The sequence below is a fragment of the Saimiri boliviensis genome, chromosome 6 (assembly GCF_048565385.1).
Source record: "Saimiri boliviensis isolate mSaiBol1 chromosome 6, mSaiBol1.pri, whole genome shotgun sequence".
Lineage (NCBI taxonomy): Eukaryota > Metazoa > Chordata > Mammalia > Primates > Cebidae > Saimiri > Saimiri boliviensis.
The window spans coordinates 69,737,279-69,761,982 of NC_133454.1; the positions used below are offsets into that span (position 1 = coordinate 69,737,279).

At 35.6% G+C, this 24,704-nt stretch overlaps 1 protein-coding gene across 3 annotated transcripts in view; it reads right to left on the reverse strand.

Annotated features, from left to right (window-relative positions):
- Positions 1-24,704, reverse strand: part of UVRAG (UV radiation resistance associated) — a 302,584-nt gene that overhangs the window by 143,780 nt on the left and 134,100 nt on the right. For all 3 annotated transcript variants that reach the window (XM_074400911.1, XM_010334331.3, XM_003923486.4), the window contains exons 7-8: positions 18,911-19,016; positions 1,392-1,518 (exon numbers count right to left, since the gene is read on the reverse strand). In XM_074400911.1, the coding sequence (XP_074257012.1) occupies positions 1,392-1,518; positions 18,911-19,016 (233 nt within the window). The remainder of the gene's footprint in view (positions 1-1,391; positions 1,519-18,910; positions 19,017-24,704) is intronic.

The following is a 24,704-nucleotide window of genomic DNA, read 5'->3' on the forward strand; positions in this document are numbered from 1 at the left end:
AGATAAATAAATTCACACTCACATCATGGAATACTATTTGGCATTAAGCATCAACTATAACTACATGAAGGTAAGAATGACTCTACAAACATAATGCTGAGAAGACAGCATATATACATATATGATTCTATTTCTATAAAGTTCAGAATTAGGCAAAACCAATCTGGTTTGAGTCAAGGCAGTGGCTAGTCTGATGGAGACGTGGTAAATGGAAGGAGGCATGAAAAGGCTTCCCAGGTTTTGGGGTCCTGCTTCTCGACTGAGAATCTGCTCAGATGAGTGTGTCTGCTTTGGGAAAATTCAAGCTATATGTATACAACTTCTCCATAACTTACCATGGGGTTACATCAGGTTAAACCCCTGGGGTTACAACCTGATAAACTCATTATGACAAACCCGTAAAGTTGAAAATATCGTAAGTTGAAATGTATTTAATAGACCTAACCTGCTGATCATGAAACCTTAGCCTAGCCTACCTTTAAGGTGTCAGGACACTTAACATTAGCTTCCAGTTGGACAAAATCATCTAACACAAAGCCTATTTTATAACACAGCATTGAATACTGTACACAGATGAGCATTTTGTAGACTTGATGGGATGTGAAAACATAAAACACAATATCCAAAAAACACTGGCAACAGAGTACATTGCGGAGTACCGGTTTTTTGCCCTCATGATCATGTGGCTGACTGGAAGCTGCAGCTCACTGCCGCTGGCTAGCATAGCAAGAAAATATCAAACCACATATTGCTAACCTGGAAAAATAGCAAAATTCAAGGTATGGTTTCTACTAAACGCATATCACTTTTGCACATTGTAAAGCTGAAATATCATCAAGTCAAGCTATTATAAGTCCGGGACCATTTGAATACAGATTTGTACACACCCATCTGTATGAACTAACTTCATAATACTTGCAAAAATACTTTAAAAATCAGAGAAAATTCTATCACCATACAATCATGCACTGCATAATGACGTTTCAGTCAACAACAAACCACATATATGATGGCGGTCCCATAAAATTATAATATCGTATTTTTATTCCATGCTTAAATATATTTAGATTCATAAATACCACTGTGTTATAGTTGCCTACAGTATTCAGTATGGTAACATGCTGTACAAGTTTGTAGCCTAAGAGCCTTAGGCTATACCATACAGCCTAGGTATGTAGTAGGCTATACCATCTGGACTTGTGTAAGCATACTCTATGACGGTAGCTCAACAAGAAAATCACCAAAGGATGCATTTTCAGAATACATCCCTGTCATTAAGTGATGTGTGGCTACATTTACATACACAAAAAAATGACTCTTTGAGCTTGTGAAGAAGAAAGGAAAACTACTGAATGTGGAAGTTAGGCTGTTTGTACAGTATTTCTACTCACCTTTGTCCTGTAATGCAATTTGCTGCTTATGCAGTAATGCCACCTCCCGTCCCAAAGCTTTCTTCTGCCGTTCCAGTTCGTTTTGAAGCACCAAAATTTTTAATTGGAGGCATTCACTTTTTTTTTTCTAAATAAATAAAATCACAGGTATATTTCTGAATACAAATGTCATGATTATAAATAATTATACACTCAATGTTTAAAAATAAATAATGATTTAAAGCACTTCAATACTCATCAAACTTACGGAACTCTTGAGTAATTTAATTATCAGTACCATCCTTTTAATGAAAATCATAGAGATATAAACAAAGAATAAAAGTAAATCTTAAGTCTGGGGACCCAACAGACACTACACAAAGTATCTCAGGTCCCTTCCCTGATACCACAACACAGTAAGATTTTTAAAACTTAATAATAAATAAATGAAGTTCTCAAAAAGTTAAATACAGAGGTACCGTAAGACCCAGCAATTCTACTACTAGGTATATACCAAGAGAACTGAGCGCATGTCCACCCTTAAACCTGAACACAAATGTTCATAGCAGCATTACTCATAAAAGTCAAAAAACATAAACAGCCCACATGTCCACCAACTGATGAAAGGATAAATAAAATGTGGCCTATCCATACAATCAAATATTATTTTGTAATAAAAGGAAATTAAGTACTGACAAATGCTACAACATAGATGAACCTTAAAAACATTATGCTAAGTTAAAGACTCCAGTTTTAAAAGGCCACACACTATATGGCTCCACTTACATGAGATGTCCAGAATAGGCAAATCCATATAAACAAAAAGTAGATTTTCATGTTTGCTAAACCAAACCAAGGTGCTCTAATCCCCTACCTGTTTCAAAGAAGGCCAAGCAGAAGCCTGAGGTTTTATCCCTGCAGTAACCAACTGAGCCCCATGTGGTATCTACTGACATCACATGGGGATCCTGGACTTTTACCACCCACCTGTCTATAATGGGATAACCCTCTCCCATCCTCAGTGGGGTAGTATTAAAGAAGGCCTAGTGGAGAGTCACTTTCACTACCACCCAGTGCTAATGCGGCCACCCTCCTTTCTGTGATACCAGTGGAAGACATCTGGGGAGAAGTAACAAGGCAATCCTACTCCTCCCAGCTAAGAAGGTAGCATTGGAGGCCTAGTGGGGAGCCACTCCTTGTCAGCATTAATTAAGGGAAGAGGAGCTTTCTCCCCTGCCACTAAGGGGTCAATGGAAGCTGCTTAGGGAATCTGGACTTCTATACTCATCTGGTAGTAATGAAATGGTACCTCTTCCTTTCCCTACCAGAGAGGTCTCAGAGGAAGCCAGCTAAAACAGAAGGCTTAAATAAGATCCAGAGACTTCAAATATAATGCTCCAAATGTCCAAGCTTCAATCAAAAACCACCCCCCACATTAAGAACCAGGAAAAGATCAAAGAAAATGAAAAAAGACAAGCAACAGATGCCAAAACTGACCTGACAGATGTGTTACAATCATCTGATAAAGAGCTGAAATTAGCCAACACAAAAATGCTTCAACAGCAATTAAGAACATGATTAAAACAAATGAAAAAGTAGAAAAAAAAATAAACTAGAAAGACTCAGCAAAGAACCAGAACATACAAAGAACCAAATGGAAATTTTAGAACTAAAAATAACAAAAACTCAGTGAATAGGCTCAATGGTAGAATGGAGGAAGCAGAGAAGAGTCTGTGAACTGAAAACAGAACAGTTGAAACTACCAATTTTAACAACAGAGAGAAAATAGCCTTTAAAAGAAAAAATAAGGCCTCGGGGACCTGAGCTTATCAAATTAGGCAGAAGAAAGAAATCTACATATGTCAGAAGCTAGTTAAATCCAAACAGAATAAATCCAATAGAGAAAAATCAATGAAACCACAACTGGTTCTTTGGAAATGTAAATAAAATTCATAAAACTCTAGCCAGGGCTGGGCACAGTAGCTCACACTTATAATTCCAGCACTTTGGGAGGCGGAGGCAGGTGGATTATCTGAGGTCAGGAGTTCAAGACCAGCCTCATCAATATGGTAAAATCCCATCTCTGCTAAAAATACAAAAATTAGCTGGGCATGGTGGTGGACACCTGTAATCCCAGCTACTTGGGAGGCTGAGGCAGGAGAATCCTTTGAACCTGGGAGGTAGAGGGTGCAGTGAGTCGAGATAACGCCATTGCACTCCACCACTCCACCCTGGGCAACAAGAGTGAAACTCCATTTAAAAAACAAAAAACAAAAAATAACTCTAGCCAGACTATTCAAGGAAAAATGAGAAAAGGCAAAATTTACTAATATGAAGAAAGAGGGGTTATCACAATTGATCTCACAAACCTCAGAAGAATAAAGAATACTAGAAACAACTCTATGCTCAGAAGTTTGATAATTTAGATGATATGAACCAATTCTTTGAAAGATAATCTACTAAAACTCATAAGAGAAAGAGATACTAAAGAAATTAGGCTGGACATGGTTATAATCTCAGCACTTTGGGAAGCCCAGGTGAGAGAATTGCTTGAGCTCAGAAGCTAGAGACCAGTCTGGGCAACATAGTGAGACCCCATCCGTAAGAATAAAAAATAACAAAATTGGCTGGATGCAGTGGCATGCACCTGTAGCCCCAGCTACTCAGGAGGCTGAGGTGAAAGAATCACTTGCGCTCACAAGTTCAAGGCTAGAGTGAGCCATGATCATGCCAATGTACTCAGCCTGGGCAAGAGAGCAAGACCCTGTCACAAAAAAACAAAAGAGAGAGCAATTAAATCAACAACCTTCCAAAACGAGGTGGGGAGGGGGAGGAGGTCTAGGTGGTTTCACAGTGAATTCTACCAAGTATTTAAATAAGAAACAATACCAGTTCTTAAGACTCTCTTCCAGAAATCAGAAGTAGACAAATGCTTGCTAACTCATTCTATGAAGCCAGTATCACCCTAACACCAAAATCAGACAAAGACACTACAAAATATTAGCAAATTAAACCCAACGATGTATAAGAATAATTACACAACATGGCCACATGGAATTTATCCCAGATAGGCAAGGTTGGTTCAACATTCCAAGAGTAATTAATGTAATTCATCACATCAACGGGCTAAGGAAGAAAAACATGATATGATCACACATATTGGTAGATGCAGAAAAAGCATGTGACAAAATCCAATGACAATTCATGATAAAAACTTTCAGCTAAATAGAAAATGAGGGGAACTTCCTTAACTGGTAAAGAACAACTACCAAATAACCTACAGCTAACAGCATACTTAAGAGTAAGAAACTAGATGCTTATACCCTAATTCTAAGAACAAGACAAGGATGTCCCCTTTGACTCCTATTCAACATAGTTATACTTTATAAGTCCTAGCTAATGAAATAAGACAAGAAAAAGAAAGAAAAGCGACACAGATTGGGAAAGAAGAAATAAAATTGTCTTTATCTGCAGATAATATTACTGTATATATAGAAAATCCCAAAGAATTGACAAACAAAACAAAACAAAACCTTCCTGGAAAAAGCAATTACAGCAAGATTGCAGGATATAGAATTAATATGTATAAAAAGATGTCTTCCTGTGTAACAGCAATGAACACGTGGAATCCAATCACCCAATTATCCATCAAATTATTTTGTTAATATAAAAACTGATTCTAAAGTTTATATGAAGGCAAAAGAATACACAATACAATATTGAAGAAGAACAAAGTTGGAAGACTGACAGTAGCCAATGTCAAGAATTACCATAAGCTACAGTAATCAAGACAGGGTGGTATGGGTAAAAAAAAACAGACAAACAGATCAATCAAATGGAACAGAGAGCCCAGAAATACACCTAAGTCAAAGAATCTTTAACAAAGAAACAAAAGCAAGTCTTTTTACCAAATGATGATACCACTAGACAGCCACACGCAAAAAAAGAAAGAACAGAACAAAGAGAGAGAGGGGGAGGAGGGAGTAATCAATCTAGATGTAGACCTTACACCCTTCACAAAAAATTAACTCAAAACAGCTCACGATCTAAATATGAAATTAAAAATTATACTTCTAGAAGATAACATAGGAGAAAGTACAGAAGACTCTGGGTTTGGGGATAACTTTTTAGACACAACACCAAAAGCAAGATCTGTGAAAAAAGAAATTGGTATCTTGGAAATTATTAAAATCTGCAAAAGACACCGTTTTAAGAGTAAAGACAAGCCACAGACTAGGAGACATTCTATACAAAAAACATATCTGATAAAGAATTGGTATCTAAAATACACAAAGAATTCTCATTTAAAAAAAATACACACAGGGTCTCACTATGTTGCCCACGCTGGTCTCGAACTCCTGAGCTCAAGGAACGCTTCCACGTCAGCCTCCCAAAGTGCTGGGAATTACAGGCATGACCCACTGTACCTGGCCTCAAAGAACTCTTAAAATTCAATAATAAGAAAATAAACAACCCTGGCAGGGCACAGTGACTCACGCCTGTAATCCCATAACACTGGGAGGCCAAGGCAGGCAGATTACCTGAGGTCAGGGGTTCGAGACCAGCCTGGTCAACATAGCAAAACCCCCTCTCTACCAAAAATACAAAAAAATGCAACAAAGAACTGAACAAGCATCTCATCAATGCAAGTTAAAACCACAATGTGATATGACTATGTACCCATTATAATAAAATCCAAAACTCTGATGCCACCAATTACTGGCAAAGATATGGAACAACATGAACTGTCATTTACTGAAGGTGGGAATGCAAAATGGTACAGACTCTTTGGCAGATAGACTGGCAGTTTCTTACAAAGCTAAAATAGGCTTACTATACAATCTAGCAATCACACTCTTATATATTAACCTGGATATTGAAAACTTATGTTTACACAAAAACCTACATACAAATGTCTACAACAACTTTATTCATGATTGCCAAAACTTGGAAGCAACCAAGATATACTTCAGTAGGTCAACAGATAAACTGTGGTACATATACAATGGAGTATTATTCAGTGATAAAAAGAAATAATCAACCCATCATAAGAGAAATTTAAAATGCATCTTGCTAAATGAAAGACGCCAGTCTGAAAAGGCTACATACTTTTTAATGTAGCTTTATGGTTCCTACTGTATGAAATTCTGGAAAAGGTAAAATTATAGAGACAGTGAAAAGATCAGTTTCCAGCGGAGGGAGAAAAGGATGAACATATGGAGCACTGGATATTTTTAGGGCACTGAACCTATTCTGTTTGATACTGTAATGGTAGAAACATAATACATTTGTTAAAACTCATAGAACGGTATAACATAAAGAGCAAACCCTAATGTAAACTAAGGACTTTAGTCAATAATAATGCATTCATATTAATTAGTCAATATAACAAATGTGCCACACTAGTACAAGATGTTATAACAGAAGAAATTGGGGACCGGGTGGGGCATAGAGGAACTCTGTACTTTCTGCCTACTTTTTCTGTAAATCTAAAACTACCTTGAAAAAGAAAGTGTATTTTTTAAAAGTCATATTAAATATCAATTTTATTGAATACACGTTTAATTAAACAAAATCCCTGACCCATTCTACCAGCCAAAGACACAATTAAATTTGTTGTTTAACTTACGTTTCCATATAAATATTACATCAAACCACTGCTTAAACTTTAATCAGCCTCTTTTTTCTCCAAAAAGCCTGCCTGAACTTATTTTCAGATACAAATCTGAAATTCTGTACCCAAAATGAGTATGTACATGCCTCAATACATGTGCATACACACACAATTACTGCACTATGAATATGTATGCCCTTCTCTCCTGGTCTTTATCAAACAGTGTCAATACTACTCATGGCATAAATATTAAGCAAACAGCAATTTGGTTATAGCTAGTAAATTTTTATCTCCTTCCTAAGGTATAAAGTAAACAATTAAAATTGTAACTACAAAACTCAACCGTTAAATAAATAGGTTACCAGAAGCAAAGATAAGCCGATAGAAAACTTTAAAAGGAAAAAGTAAGTATCTTGATTTGATTCACAGATAATGAGGAAGTCTGGGAACTCAGTGAGATACATCATGGTATGGCCTTGTTGAAGCAACGGGCATGGAAAATGATTTTTGGCAATGTGTTAAAAGTACTTACAGCAATCATTTCTCACCCAAGATGCTTTCTTACTCATCCCTGAAATACTGATTCTAAACAGATGGTATGATCATCTGTTAAAGACATTCAAGCCAAGAAAACAGCAGAAAAACTTATTTCCAATCACTACCATATTTGGCTTGAAAGGTCTATGAAATATGCCTTTGCAAAGAATGTTCCTAAACAATTTTCCTCAACAAAGCAAGCTTTAATAAAGGCCCTACTACATGCTTCTAGATGAATGAGAAATGGTCTCTACTTTCTATGAATGTAGGTCTACTGGAGATAAAAGCCATTTTGCCCTGCCAACCCACTGTAAAAACAGAAACCAAAAGTCCATAAGGTTCTAAGATGCAGAAGCAATCCAAGAGTCTATCAATAAATGAATGGATAAGCAAAATCTGGTATATACATACAATGAAAGATTATTCAGCTTTAATCAGGAAGGAAATTTCTGCAATATGCTACACCATGGATGAAACTTGAGGACATTATGCTAAGTGAAACAGCCAGCCATAAAAAAGTGTATACTGCATGATTCCACTAAATGAGTTACTTAGAGTACGGTCAAAGTCACAGAGATAAAAAGTAGAATGGTAGTTGCCAGAGCCTGGGAGTAGAAGGAAGCAAGAACTGTGTTTAATGGGTACAGGGTTTCGGTTTAAAAGACTTCTGGAGATGGATGGTGATGATGGTTGCAGGACATTATGAAGGTATTTAACGCCACTGGGCTGTCCATTTAAAAATGAAATGAAATCATAAATCTTATATGTATTTTGCCATAAAAATAATTGAAAAAAAATCAATGAGGTTGTTTATTATGAAAGAAAAAGGAATGAAGAAACAATCTAAGTTTCCTTTAGCAATGCAATAGTATAATCAAGAAGCCTAAGGTATTCTTACATCACTGAGGAAAAAGATAGGTAAAATCTTTAGGAAGCAATCTTTTCCCACAAAGAGCAAGGTGTTCAACTTCCATAATGTGAATTTTTCCACAAAACATATAAATTGAATTCTACCTGGGCAAAGAAAGAAAATAGGCTAAAAGAAAAGCTAATCTTCAGAGAACATAGGGATATCACTGGCTAGGAGGTTAACCTGCTCTATTCCAGGGTATATACTAAGATATGTTTTCTGGATTTAAAGAACTAAGGTTACAACTTAATCTAAATACTACATTAGTATGGGAAGGTGTGTTTATAGCATTTGTGTTATGGTCTTTGAGCAGAAATCTAGAAAACAGAAATATATTTTCTAGATTTAAAGAACTAAACTTACAAGTTAATCTAAATACTACATTAACATGAGAAGGCATGTGTGTAGTGTTTGTGTTATGGTCCATGTGCAGAAACTGGCTCATTTACAGAAATATATCAAGTCATTCAAAACCAGAATTGTTGGCTCCAATTTTTTTTTGTTTTTTTTTGTCTTTGTTTTTGTTTTTTGAGACAGAGTCTCACTCTGTCGCCAGGCTGGAGTGCAGTGGCACAATCTCAGTTCACTGCAATCTCCACCTCCTGGGTTCAAGCAATTTTCTTACTTCAGTGTCCAAGTAGCTGGGATTATGGGCGCGTGCCACCACGCCTGGCTAATTTTTGTATTTTTAGTAGAGACAGGGTTTCACCATGTTGGCCAGGATGGTCTTGATCTCTTGACCTCATGATCCAACAACCTCAGCCTCCCAAAGTGCTGGGATTACAGGCGTGAGCCACCATGCCCGGTCGGCTCCAATTTCAAATGAGTAAACAAACCCTACCCATGTAGGATCTAGTTCTGTTTCCTTTCTAATGCATCAAAGATGAATGCTCAAAGATCTTAATGTTCCACAATCTTCTAATGGGATTCAGTGTTATATTTACCTGTTTACTCCCAGTGTAATGTCAAATATATATCTCCAATAGATTACTTTTAATTAGATGTTAGTGTTTTTATACAACACTATATGTAAACTGAAAATCACAGATAAACACATTCCTATTTATGAGTATTTGGCAAAAAAAACACCAAAAACATGGGAAATGTTAAACATTCATTTCAGAAAGATGACTAACGTATAAAAAACATATGTAAATTGAGTATTCCAAATCCAAATATTTGAAGTCCAAAATGACAACTTTGAGCCCCAACATGAAGCTCAGGGAAAATGTTTATTGGTGTGTTTTAGATTTTGGATTTCAGATGTTCGACCAAGTAATGGAACAAGTGTCTTCACAATGATCATGTTGGAGCTAAAATGCCTTAGGGCAAAAGTTCCTAAAGCATGTTCTTGGGAATCGTGAGGGTTCCTGACATTTTTACAGAGTCTCGCAAGATAAAATATATTTGCATAACACTAAGCTACATTCCTCTTTCCACTCTCATTTTCTCATAAGTATATGATGAGACTCATGATATTGCAACAGATTCACTGAAGCAGATGTGAAAATTCATAGTCTTTTGTTAGGCCAGACATTAGCTTAAGAGAAGTTAAATTTACAAAATATTTTAGCAATGCAATGCTAATGAAACCTTTTGTTCAGAAAAATATGCTTATTTTTCATAAAAATATGTTACTCAGGCTGAGTGCAGTGGCTCACGCCTATGATACCAGCACTTTGGGAGGCTGAGGCGGGCAGATCACAAGCTCAGGAGTTCAAGACCATCCTGGTCAACATGGTGAAACCCCGTCTCTACTAAAGATACAAAAAATTAGCTGGGCATGGTGGCACATGCCTATAATCTCAGCTACTCAGGAGGCTGAGGCAGGAGAATCGCTTGAACCCAGGAGGCAGCGGTTGCAGTGGGCAGAGATTGTGCCACTGCACTCCAGCCTGGGTGACAGGGCGAGGACTCCATCTCAAAGACAAAACAAACAAACAAACAAACAAACTAATAAATAAATAAATAAATATGCATGTATATATAACTGAATTACTGAATTCTTTGAGATTTTTAAGAGTATAAAGGGGTCTTGAGACCAAAAACTTGAGAACTGGTGATTAAGGGTATATTTTATGTTCATCTATAGTAACTTTCCCCCCAAAATGGAAAATAATTAACACAGAAAAAAGCTTTTAAAGCTGTGGCAGCTGTCCCAAAAGTTAACACATTTGCTTCTCAATGTCATTTTATAGGTTGTTTCTATTGCACCTACACCTAGTCAATCACTAAGAAAAGGAAAACCTTTCCTTAGAAAATATTTCCAATCCATTAATTTCATAGACTTAGCAGTAACTGAGAACCTGGGTTTAGCCAGGAAGATACAGCAAAAAATATATAATAATAAAATATACAGGAGCTCTGCTTCTGGTGTAAAAGAATGAGTATGCAACAAACTGGTCCTCTCATAGAGGATACAGACTATGGATAACAGATATAGACTATGGATAAAATACAAAAATCTGCTACTTGAGGTTTCCTGAGAATGATAATGGCAGGCCTATTTTGGAGGTGAGTCAGAAGTTGCCATAAGCAACCAACAAAGTGAATTTCCCCATTTCAGGGTGGCTTTTCCCTGAGGGTGGCTGCAAACTCCAAAAGTCAACTTTCTTCCTGACCAAAGGAACCAGGGAAATCAAGAGCCAGGCGATCAAGTGCGCCAGAACGGAGGAAGGCAGAAAATGGGCACCCCAAATTCTGTTTAAATTCAACCCAAGTCTCAGCCTGAATCCTACGATACACATGCTTGAAACAAACAGAAAGAAGCTTGTGCCCATGGGCAAAAACTACACTGAAATCTGAGCCAGTGTTGATTGCAGGCATGACAGTTTGATCCGAACCAAGTTAACTACCTGCTAAAATAAAAATATCAACATTTTTTGGAACAAAGTAACAAAATCCAGAGATTCCACCAAATTACATTCACAATGTCCAGGATACTATGCAATATTACCCAATATATGAGGAGTCAGGAAAATGTGACTCACTCTCTAGGGAAGAGAAAACCAACATATGCCAACTCCAAGATGATCCAGATGTTAGAATTACCAAAAACTTTAAAGGCACTCTTATAAATATGTTGACAAAAATTGAAATACTCTTATAGTGAATAAAAGGATGTGAATTATAAGCAGAGAACTAGAATATTTAAAAGGTCCAGATTTCTGCTTCTGGGCAAGATGGAGTAAGAAAAAAAGAACACTGCCCAACTAATTTTGCCAGGCTACCAAAATCTGATAAAGCAATTCAAAACGTTGTATCACAATATCCCTAATAAATATAGGTGCAAAATTCCTTAAATTATTACCAAAGCAAATCCAAGAAGATACAAAGGGAAAAAATTTATAAGAACAAATCCAACAAAATACCAAAATTATATATCAAAATCAATTTAGGTTTATTCCAGAATTGCAATGTTAGTTAAATATTTGAAAATAAACCAAAAAGTTCATCATATTAAGAGAATAAAGAAAAAAATCATATGATCATTTCAGTGGATATAGAAAAACCACTTGACAAAATTCAACATCTATTCATGATAAAAACTCTCAGAAACTAGGAATAAGAGGGAACTTCCTAAAATTAATGAAGGGCATTCCTATTATTCCATTTAACGGAGAAACGATGAATTGTTTCTCCTAAAACCAGGAACAAGATGAGGATTCCTGTTCTTACTATTTTTTTTCCCCAACATTGTACTGGATGAAAATCAAATAAAGGGCATAAAACTGTTCAAGTTTGCAGTTATAATTGTTTACATAGAAAATTCCAAAAAAACTATAAATAACTAGTATAATGAATAAGTTAATATAACAAGATTACAAGATAGAAGATTAATAAAATAAAATTAATTGTATTCTTACAAACTAGCAGCAAAAAAATGAGAAATAAAAATTCAAAAACAATTCCACTTGCAATAGTGCGTCCTCTGCCAAAAAAAAAAAAAAAAAAAACCAAAAACCAAAAACCTCCCATAAAACACTTAGGAATAACTCTAACAAAAGATGTCCAAAATCTCTACAGTGAAAGTTATGACATAATAAAGAGAATTAGAGAGAAATCTAAGTAAAAGAGATAAACACCATGTTCACGGATTGAAGGACCCGATATTATTAGGATAGAAATTCTCCACAATTTTATCCACTGCTTCTTATCAAAATTCCAGCAGGTCTCTCTCTCTCTTTTTTTTTTTTTTTTTTTTTTGTGGAAATTGACAAACTGATTCTCAAGTTCACTTGGAAATATGAAGAATCTAGAAAAACCACAGAAGTTTTTAAAAATAACAAAGTTGGAAAACTTACCCTATCAAGTTTTAAGATGACAGATCTACAATAATAAGTGAGTTTGGTATTGGTTAAATACAGACACAGATCAATGGAACAGAACAAAGAATCCAGAAATAGATGAACATATACAGGATCAACTGATTTTGAACAAACATCTCAAGGCAATTAAATGGAGAATGAAAAGACTACTCAACAAATGATGCTAAATCAACTGGATATCCATGCAGGGGGAAAAAATTACCCTTACTTATCTGATACAAAACAATGAACTATAATAGAAGTACCTTATAGATATAGACGTAAAGCCCAAAACTATTAAACTACTACAACAAAACATAGGAGGAAATTCCTCTGACCTTGGGTTAGGCAAATATCTCAAATATTTATTATGAAGAAAACAAAAATCCCTAAACATAAAAAATTAAATTAAAATTAAATACATTGGACTTCATCAAACTTCAGAACTTTTGCTCTTTAGAAAATACTGTTAAGAATACAAAAAGGCAAGACACAGACCAAAAAGAAAATATTCCTAACACACACAACAGAAAAAGGATTTGTATATAGAAACACACATGTATACTTACAAGCCCAAAATAAGAAGACAAAAATCTGAATTAAAAATGAGAAAAAACTTCAGGAGGCTGAAGCGAGAGGACTGCTTGATGCCAGGAGTTCAAGATCAGCCTGGGCAACGTAGCAAGACTCTCTCAACAAAAAAATAAAAAAATTATCTGAGCCCGGTAGCTACTCAGAAGGCTGAGGCAGGAGGATAACTTGAGCGTAGGAGTTTGAGACTGCAGTGAGCTATTGATCGTGCCACTACACTTCAGTCTGGGTGACAGAACAAGACTTAATCTCCTTAAAGAAGACAGAGGGAGTGAGACAGAGAACAAATCTGAAACTACTTTACATGTTTCTAGGACTGAATAAATAAGCAAAATAAATTACAGATAATGGGAGCCAGGTTTCTCACTATCAGAAAAAGATAATACAAATAAACAACATCAAGAGGATGACTAGAATGCATTTTGTGGCATCAGAGTGTAAATGATTAATATTATCTCAATTTAATATACAGAGAGACAGAGACGTGTGCATATATAGCTCTGTCCATTGAGAGGTCTTCGAAGCAACCTAGTGGCAACAGGCCCAGATCTTGTTTCTAAATATCATTATTAAACAAAAGGAACAGGGCTCCTGGAGAAATGGCTAATTCTAGGGCTGGGATGGGAAAAACATAAGATGAGATTGGATCACATAGTGCCAAGGAGTAAGGAAGTATTTTTAAAAACAAACAAACAAACAAAAAAAAGAGATAGGGGTATATCAAAGGACATAAGAGCCAACTGGAAAGATCTCAATGGCCAAATCCAAAAGCTGAGCAAGAAAATAAATAACATAGCACTGGATTATAACCCAAAGTATAAAATAAACATGCATGAGTCCACACTAGTAATTGATTAAAGAAACAAATAAATGGTGGGAGAAGAGACACATCTTCCTCACAAATAATTTTAAATAACATATGTAGATATTTCCCCATCCAGGAGGTGGAATTTAATTCCCTTCCTCTGGATTATAGGCTGACTTGGTAACTTCAGTAACTTGCTTTCAAAAAGCAGAGTACAGAAAGGAAACTCGGTATTGGAGAAACCTGGGAGATACTATCCTAACCAAATGACTGAGGTTCATATCAACAGTGATTAGTCACAGTGATTTTAAAAAGGAAAACAGAGAAACACATAGATTGGAGAAGACTAGGAAAACATGACGACAAAATCGAGTGTGGTATCCTGAACTAAATACCGCAACAAAAATAGGAATCAGGACCCAGTCTAATAAAGAGAAAAACATCAGACAAATCCTAATCAAGGAATATTCTATAAAATACCTGCCCTGTCAAAGTCCTCAGCACCGTAAGGGTCATCAAAAATAGGAAAAGTCTGAAAGATTTTCACAATCATGAAGAATCTAAGGAGGCATGATATCTATTACTATATGCGGTATGTTTTCATGGATAGGATTATGGACTAGAAAAAGAACATTAGGTAAAAGCTGAAAAAAAAAACTGAATAAAGCATGAACTTTGGTTAATGATGATTTATCAGTATAGGTTCATCAATAATAAAAAATGTACCACGTTAAAATAAGATAATAATAGGAGAAACTGGGTGTGGTGCATACAGGGTAAGTCCCCATACTAACTTTGTGATGATTCTATCAATCTAAAACTGTTCTAAAATTAAAAGTGTACTCATTTTTAAAAAGACATTAATGGAAACACTGGTGAAATGTGAATAAACTGCATAGTTAATAGTATCATATCAATGCCAATATTTTTTTAACCACGTACCATGTCAAATGTACCATAGTCACATAAGATGTTAACATTAGGGAAAACCAGATGAAAGGTATGTGGGAACTCTGAATGATCTTGGCAAGTTTCCTATAAATCTAAAATAAAGAGTTTATTTCTAACGGGCAAAAATATTTTAACTGATACTATTTTCTTTTTCTTTCTTTTTTTTTTTTTTTTTTTTGAGACAGAGTCTCACTCTGTTGCCCAGGCTGGAGTATAGCGGCACGATCTCAGCTCACTGCAACCTCTGCCTTCTAGATTTAAGCAATTCTCCTGCCTCAGCCGCCCAAGTAGCTGGGACTATAGGCATGTGCCACCACACCTGGCTAACATTTTATATTTTAGTAGAGATGAGGTTTCACCCTATTGGCCAGGCTGATCTAGAACTCCTGACCTAGAGATCCACCCGCCTCAGCCTCCCAAAGTCCTGGGATTGCAAGCATGAGTCACCACACCTGGCCCTGAAATGATGCATGCGTATCCAATAGGATCTGAAAAATGCTCATCATGGAAATACAATTTAGAACAAAAAGAGAAAATACTACATAACTGCTAGAATAGCTAACATGTAAAACGACTGACCTCTTAAATAAAATAAACAAATCCTTGAAAGACACAGCTACCAAAGTTCACTCAAAAGGTAAGTCATTAAAGAAATTGAATTTCCAGTTCAAAAACCTCACAAAAAACCTCTGGGCCCAGATGGCATCAATGCAAATTCTACCTAACATTTAAGAAATAATCCCAATTCCATACATAGTCTTCCTGAAAACAAAAATGGGGAAAACGCTTTCCAAAAGTGAGTTGAGGACATCACCCAAACAACAAAATGGAATAAAGAGATTACAAGAAAACAAACTACAGGCTAGGCACGGTGGCTCACGTCTGTAATCCCAGCACTTTGGAAGTCCAAGGCAGGCAGATCATGAAATCAGGAGATCGAGACCACCTTGACCAATATGGTGAAACCCTGTTTCTACTAAAAAATACAAAAATCATCTAGGCATGGTGGCACGTGCCTATAATCCCAGCTACTTGGGAGGCTGAGGCAGGAGAATCGGAGAATCGCTTGAACCAGGGAGCCAGAGGTTGCAGTGAGCCAAGATCACACCACTGCACTCCAGCCTGGCAACAGAACAAGACTGTGTCTCAAAAAAAAAAAAAAAAAAAAAAAAGAAAGAAAACAAACTACAGACCAATATTCTTTATAAATATATATGCACAATTCCTTTAAAATTTTTTAACAAATTAAATCCAGTAATAAGTATTAAAAGGTAATTCACCATGATCAAGAGGGCTTTCCCCAGGAATGCAAAGTTGAGTTAACATTCAAAAATCAACCTATGTATTTTACCATAACAGAAGAGAAAAAGCATACATTCATTGAAACAGATATCGGAAAGGCATTTGACAAAATCTAAAACACAAACTGTGCATGGTGGTACACGCCTATAATCCCAGTTACTCAGGAGGCTCTGGTGAGAGGACAACTTAAGGCCAGGAGTTCAAGAACAGGCCAGGCAACACAGTGAAATTTCACCTCAAAACAAAAAAAAATTCTAAAACATAGTAAAAATTAAACAGCAGAAATTTCACAAGAAATGTAATTAAATGCCAAAAAGTGTTAGGCATTCATGTTACGTGAGAAGATGGCAAATTTCTGAAAGTCACCAAGTATGAACCCAATTTCTTGTAATAGAGTTAATCACATGTAGTCTCAGAAGGTAATCTGATTTCCTTCAACATCAAATATGCCTTCTTGCTGCATCGTTACTCAGGTTAAAGTGAAAATGATTTCTAAATGCTGGAAATGGATGGGCTGGAATACAATGGCCATGGGCCAATTTGAAAAGTAAATGAGAAAAAAGACAAATAGTAAAGTTTTCTAATATGCTACAGGTAAAACTTAAGGTGACTAACTAACATGCAGATGGTATTATTCTCTGAAAGGAAACAAGTAAACTGAATTCTCTGCCTCTATTGTCAAATTACTGTGGGAAAGTTGTTTCCTTTCTTTAAGCTTCATTTTCCTGTCCTATTATAAGAAGACATTAAGCTAGATTCATTTTTAAATTCAACAAATACTTATTGAGCACCTACTATGTGGCAAACACTTTTGTAGATGCTAGAAATACACCAATGTTTTTAAAAAATAAATAAATAAATAAAAACCCCTCCCCTTACAAAGTTTAGAGAGATAGAAAAATATGTAAAATATATACCATGGCAAACAATAATGAATATTATAGAGAACAGTAAAGCAGGAAAGGGGACAGAATATACTGAGGGGGCTGTAGTTTTAAACGGGGTTATTAGAGAACAAGATGATTTCTAGGTTCACATTCAGTTCAAAAATCCAATGATTTTCTTCTGTTGATGAGGCTGCGTAATAACATACAGTGAACCTCTGAACTTGACCTCTTTAAACTCACATATTCTATTACTTTGCTCTGTGTCACCACTTAGGTTTTTTTAAAAAACAGGATTAAAAACACATTTTTCCACACTGAGATAAAATACATGCTGTCATTTAATGAAACAAGTAATTTCTCAGTCCTGCCTTGGGAGAGGAAAATAAAAATAAAACCTAGCAATTTTTTCCAAAGGTTCTAAAAATCTAGCATTTTTATACATGACAGAAAGAATTAAAATGTGATTTTTTTTCCTCTCCTTCAATATACTTATGGTTTGAAATTTAGTCCTTTATTGGGTCTAAGTTACAACAAGAGGTGGTTTAATAGTACCTTTGAAATGAAAGATGTTTCTATAGACAAGGAAAGTCACATGAATAATAAGAATTACTGCTAAAGTTACTGCAGCTACCATATTTTGTATGCTTGCTACGTGCCAGGTATTGCACTAGCTGTTATATATCAGGTTGAACTATATGAAACTGCCATTTATAGGTCAAAATCAACAGTTGTATGCAGTTTGAACTAATATATTAATTTCAAATTCCATGAGAGAAAAGTTTCTTTGAGGTTATATGTATTGCTGCTTTTCTATACTTCCACTATATGATTATCTTGGGCAAATCTTCAGGGCAGCAAAAAGCTTTTGTTTGGTGATGGAAAGGCCCTCTGCTAAGCTGAGAAAGCTGTTAATGACAACAGGAAGATGCTGCCTATCTGTGATAATGAGTTCACACAAACAAATACTCAAATAATTTTATCTAGAACTTAATTTGAAGATCTAAATTTTATTTTAAGTCTAAGCCACAGCACAAAGTTCCTCAAAAGCTATTCATTCCAAAGTGGCTTTAAAAATGCTCAATTTATTAGCCATATCCACTATTATACTTACAAAAACACAATATTCATTACAAAAATAGACATTTTTTCTGCTCCACTAGGAAGAGTATAAAACAATTCAAAATTACACTAAATCTTAAATCTGTCCGTTTGGGTTAGGATTTCTATTTCTTTGGAAATGCCTCCTTAATAGAGTATTTCCCAAAATGGATCACTGTCTACAAAAAGTAGATGAGCTCCTATAGTTTATTTTTTCTCCTCCTGGCAGCTATTTTTCATTTACTATATAGTTCATGTTTAGAGTTCACATTAATAAAACTGCCTTTTAATTATCTTCTAAGTAATTTTATGTAATATAAAGTTTCATCTAGCAGAATAAAGCAGGCACTTTGTGTGTTACAATATTAGCAGATGGGAAAGTTTATTTCCAACATTTAAATGCCAATAGAACTCTCGGTGAAACATTAAGAAGATAGTAACAACTATCTAAGGGGTTTTTCAAAATTAATCCTAGAAGAATACTATACTCTCCTTTAGAAAACAAGAAGCATAAACAGGTAAATACACGAAAACCTACCAGCTCATTGCTTGTAGATGTGAGTCTTAGTTTTTCTTCAATTTCCTTTCCAATTTTCTGAACAGTTACCTGAGTCTGTTTAATTGCACACTGGGCTCTATGAAGCCTAGAAATATAAGTTATAGAAAAATGTAAATGAGTTAACAGTAAACTCAACAAAGAGCCTCAGATATAAATACAAACCTTGAGGATACATAGAATTAACAATGAACTCAATTGATTTTCAATTCTCTAGCATAGTCACATTAAAATTACAGGAAATACAATAAATCCTAAAAATAAAGCTCTAAAACACCCTTTTTGTACCTGCCTGCCTGCCCTTGATGTACTGTGAGGTAAGATGAAGAGCTCAAACAAGTTTGAAAGAGCCCTGAGAAAATAATATGGTAAAATCCTATCATTTTACAGATGTGGAAACTGAGGCACAATGAAATTAAGTGGATTGCTAAAGTCACCAAGAGAGTATCACTGCTATCAAAGGTGACAATTACTTCTAGGTATCCATAAAGAAAAAAAGAATCCACAATAATCCCAGTAAAGAAGGTTAAATCAAAGCAGACAGCACTCTCAAAGAGATAAGAGAAAACAAAAAGATGATAGAAAAGACAAAGTAATAGGAGGAATTACATACTTGGCCAGATTCAAACTAGTAACTATATTCTCAGTAAGGTCTCTTTCAAAGAACATTAAGAGCTATTTTTATTTCTAAATTGTGGGTTTTGTGTGTGTGTGTGTTTGCTTTTTGGTCTCCTTATTTTAATTTTAATTTTATTTTATAGACAGGGTCTCACTCTGTTGCCCAGGCTGGAGTACAGTGGCACAATGGCAGCTCACTGCAGCCTTGACCTCGCAGGCTCAAGTGATCCTCCCACCTCAGACCCCAAAATAGCTAGGACTACACGCATGCACCACCATGCCTTGTTAATTTTTGTATTTTTTGTGGAGACGGGGTTTCACCATGTTGCCCAGGCTGGTCTCGAACTCCTGTATTCAATCAATCCACCTGCCTCTGTCTCCCAAAATACTAGGATTATAGCACTTATGCCACTGCGCCTGGCCTCTTTATCTTTAAATATAGCTCATATATTTCTTACACATTTCCATATCAAATGGTCAAGCTGTCTTTATTTGTAGATGTTAACTGTCAGGTGAAAAATCATCAGATTTTGTCAGACATCTACAAAAAAATATACCAAAAAAAAAAAAAATTGCAAGAAATCTACAAAACAACTACTAAAATTAATGTTAATTTAGCAAGGTCATGGGATATAAGGTCAATATACAAAAAAATCAGTTATACTTCTGCATGTAGACATACCTCACTTTACTGCACTTTGCTTTATTATGCTTCACAGATACTAACTAAAAAAAAAAATTAAAGGTTTGTGGCAACCCTGAGTCAATCAAGTCTACTGGAGTTATTTTTCCAACAGCAGCATGTGCTCACTTTGTGTCTCTCTGCCACATTTTGGTAATTCTCACAATATCTTAAACTTTATTATTCTATCTGTTACGGTGCTCTGTGATCAGTGATCTTTGGTGTTGCTATTATAATTATTTTGGAGCAACATGAGCTGCACCAATATAAGATAGTGAACTTTATCGATAAATGTGTGTGTTATGACTGCTCCACTGATTGGCCATTTCTAGTCTCTCTTCCTCTCCTTAGGCCTCCAAATTCCCTGAGACACAACAATATTGAAACTAGGCCAAGCCTTACAATGGTATCTTAAGTGTTCAAGTGAAAAGAATAGTCCTTCATCTCTCACTTTAAATCAAAAGCTAGAAATGACAGAGCTTAGTAAGGAAGGCATGTGAAAAGCCAAGTAAGCCAAAAGCTAGGCCTCTTGCATGAAACAGCCAAGTTGAGAATGCAAAGGAAAAGTTCTTGAAGGAAATGTAAAGTGCTACTCCAGTGAACATATGAATGATAAGAAAGTAAAAGAGCCTTATTGCTGATATGAAGAGTTTTACTGGTCTGGATAAAAGATCAAACCTGCCACAACATTCTCTTAAGCCCAAATCTAATCCAGAGTAAGGCCCTAACTCTCTTCAAATCTTTGGCATCTGAAAGAGGCAAGGAAGCTGCAGAAGAAAAGTTGGAAGACAGCAGAAATTGGTTTATGATATTTAAGGAAAGAAGCCATCTCTAGAACACAGACATGCAAGGGGAAGCAGGAAATGCTAATAGAGAAGCTGCAGCAAGTTATTCAGAAGCTCTAGGTAAGATCACCAATGAAGGCAGTTTATACTAAACAACAGATTTTCAACATAGATGAAACAACCTTGTGTTAAAAGAAGATGCCATCTAACTTTCACAAATAGAGAGGAGAAGTCAATACCTTGCTTCAAAGCTTCAAAGAACACGCTGACTCTCTTATTAGGGGTTAATGCAGCTGCTAATTTTAAGTTGAAGCTAATGCTCATTTACAATTCCAAAGATCCTGGGGCCCTTAAGAATTACGCTAAATCGACTCTGCTTGTGTTCTATAAATGGAACAGCAAAGCCTGGATGACAACACATTTGTTTTCAGTATGGTTTTCTGAATATTTTAGGCCCACTCTTGAGACCTACTGCTTAGAAAAAAAGATTTCTTTCAAAACATTACTGCTCATTGGCGATGCACCTGGTCACCCAAGAGTGCTGATGGACATGTACAAGGAGATTAATCCTTTCATGTCTGTGAACCCATTATCCATTCTGTAGCCCATGGATGAAAGAGTTGTTTCATCTTTCAAGTTTTATTATTTAAGAAATACATTTCATAAGGCTAGAGTTGCCATAGACGTTGATGCTTCCAGTGGATCTGAGCAAAATCAACTGAAAACATTCTGGAAAGGATTCACCATTCTGAATGCCACCCAGAATATTCATGATCCATGGGAGTAGTTAAAATATTAACAATAACAGGAGTCTGGGAGAAGCCAATTCCAACCCTCATGGATAACTTTGAGGGGTGCAATACTCAATGGAGGAAGTAACTGCAGACGTGGTTTTAATAGCAAGAGAATTAGAATTAGAAGTGCAGCCTGAATATGTGACTGAATTGCTGTCAACTCATGATCAAACTGGACTGGATAAGGAGTTGCATTTTATAGATGAGTAAGAAAAGTGGTTTCTTGAGATAAAATCTACTCCTGGCATTGCAGCTATAAACATTGTTGAAATGACAACAAAAAAAATTATACTATCATAAACTTAGTTGATAAAACAGTGGCAAGGTTTGAAGGAAAATACTGACTCCAATTTTGAAAGAAGTTCTACTGTGGGTAAAATGCTGTCAAACAGCATCACATGATACAGAGAATCATTAATGAAAAAAGAGTCTATTGATATGTCAAACTTCATGTTGTCTTATCTTAAGAAGTTGTCACAGTCACTCCAACTTTGAGTACCTACCACCCTTATCAGTCAGCAGCCATCGACATGGAGGCAGAACCCTCCACCAGCAAAAAGATATGGCTTGCTAAAGGTTCAGACGATCATCAGCATTTTTTAGCAATAAAGTATGTTTTAATTAAGGTATGTACATCGTTCTTAGACATAATGCTACTTCACACTTAACAGACTACAGCATAGTGTAAACATAACTTTTATGTGTTAGCCCCAAACAACTGAGATACAAAATGTTTTAAATATTTTAATGATAGCATAAAAAAAAATACTTAGGGATGAAATAAACAAAAATGTGCAAGACCCAACCCTAAAGTTACAAAACACTGCTATGAGAAAGAAGAACTAGTAAGTAAAAAAAAATGCATGTACATGGACTGGAATATTCCATATTGTTAAAATATCAGCTTTTCCCAAATGGGTAAATAATTTGAGACTCCCAATCACAGCCCCAAAGGCTTTTGTTTTTTGTTGAAATTAATAAGCTGATACCGTAATTTATATAGGAAAGCAAAGAATCTATAAGTGACAAGCCAATCTTGAAATATGCCAGATTTCAAAAGTTTCTATTAAGTTACATAATTAAGACAATATGGTGTGGTCATGGGAATTAAAAAAAAAAAAAAAAAAAAAACAGAACAATGGAACAGAATAAAATGCACCATAAATAGTCCTACACATATATAGCAAATTAATGTTTGACAAAGGAATCAAGGCAAATCAATGCAGAAAACAAAGTTTTTTAAACAAAGGTGCTATGGAACATTGAATAAGCATAGAAAAAAAATCAGTTTCATCCCCTACTTCCTATAAACAAAAGATTCATTTAGGGAGGATCACAGTAAATATAAAAGCTGAAATCGTAATACTTATGGCAGAAAATATAGGACCATCTCTTGCAACCTAGGGGTAGACAAATATTCACTAGAAAAGACGCAAAAAGAATTAATCATAAAGTTAAAAAGGAATAAACTAGACTTTACCAAAATGAGAAATACCTGTTAATCTTAACAAAGGTGCGATTAGGAAAATAAAAAAGCAGTCCATAGACTGGGAGAAATATTTGTAAAGCACCTATCTGACTATAAAGAATTCTTACAAATCAGTAATCAAGACAGCCAATTAAAAATGGACAAAAGAGTGAAATAAACACTTAACAAAAGAAGATACAAGAATGGCCAATAAGCATAGGAAAAGTCACTCAAAGTCTTAGTCATCAGGGAAATGTAAATTAAAATCATAATGAGGTGATTTCACACTTGTTAGAATAGATAAAATTAAAAGGACACCACCAAATGCTGGCAAGGATGTGGAACAACTAAAATTTGCACACATTGCTGGCAAAAATGTATCAAGCTGGTGCAAAAGTAACTGTGGTTCTTGCAATTATTTTAAATTTAAGTTGCAAGAACCACAATTACTTTTGCACCAGCCTAATAAAATAATAGTTCCATTTTTTAGAAATTATTAGTTATTAAGTTAAACATACATTTAACCTATAGCCCAGCAACTCTACTCCTAGGTATTTATCCAAGAAGAATAAAAAAATTATGTGTACAAGAAGCTTTGTATAAGAATGTTCACAGAAAACCACTCAAATGTCTATAAAATAGTAGAATCAACAGATTGTGGTATATTCATATAATAAAAATCTACTTAGCAATAAAAAGGAGCACACCGCTGGTACATACAACAATATGGATGAATCTCAAAAGCAAAACGTTGAATGAAAAAAGCCAGAAACAGAAAAGTCCACATTGCATGATTCCCTTTTTACAAAGTTTAAGAACAGGTAAAACCAACCTATGGTGACAAATTAAGAGACTGTCCAGCTGCCTATGTGGGTGAGGACTGACATCGGGAGAAGAGGGAACAAAGGAACTATCTGAGGTGATAGACGTGTTCTAAGTCTTTAAGTTTTTGAGATGGGGGTCTCACTTTGTCATCTAGGTTGGAGTGCACTGTCACGACCACAGCTCACTGCCCCCTCAAATTCCTGGACTTGGGGATCTTCCCACCTCAGTCTTCCAAGTAGCTGGGACTATAGGAGTATGCAACCGGGTCTGGCTAATTTTTTTTACAGAGACAGGGTCTCGCTATGCCCAGGCTTGTCTCAAACTCTTGGCCTCAAGCCATCCTTCCACCTCAGCCTCCCAAAGTGCTGAGATTACAAGACTGAGCCACTGCACCTGACACTTACGTCTTGACAATGATAAGGAGTACACCAAAACTCACAGAATTTACTCAAGATCTGTGCTTTTCACTGTGTGTGAATTTTACCTGTTTTTAAAAGGTGGTCATCAAATCCTAACCTAAAAGTCATCATATATGCAAGAGGTTCATTTTCTTAGCTGTTTCATGGTATCGCTAACTCTGCCACATTATTATTATTATTACCCT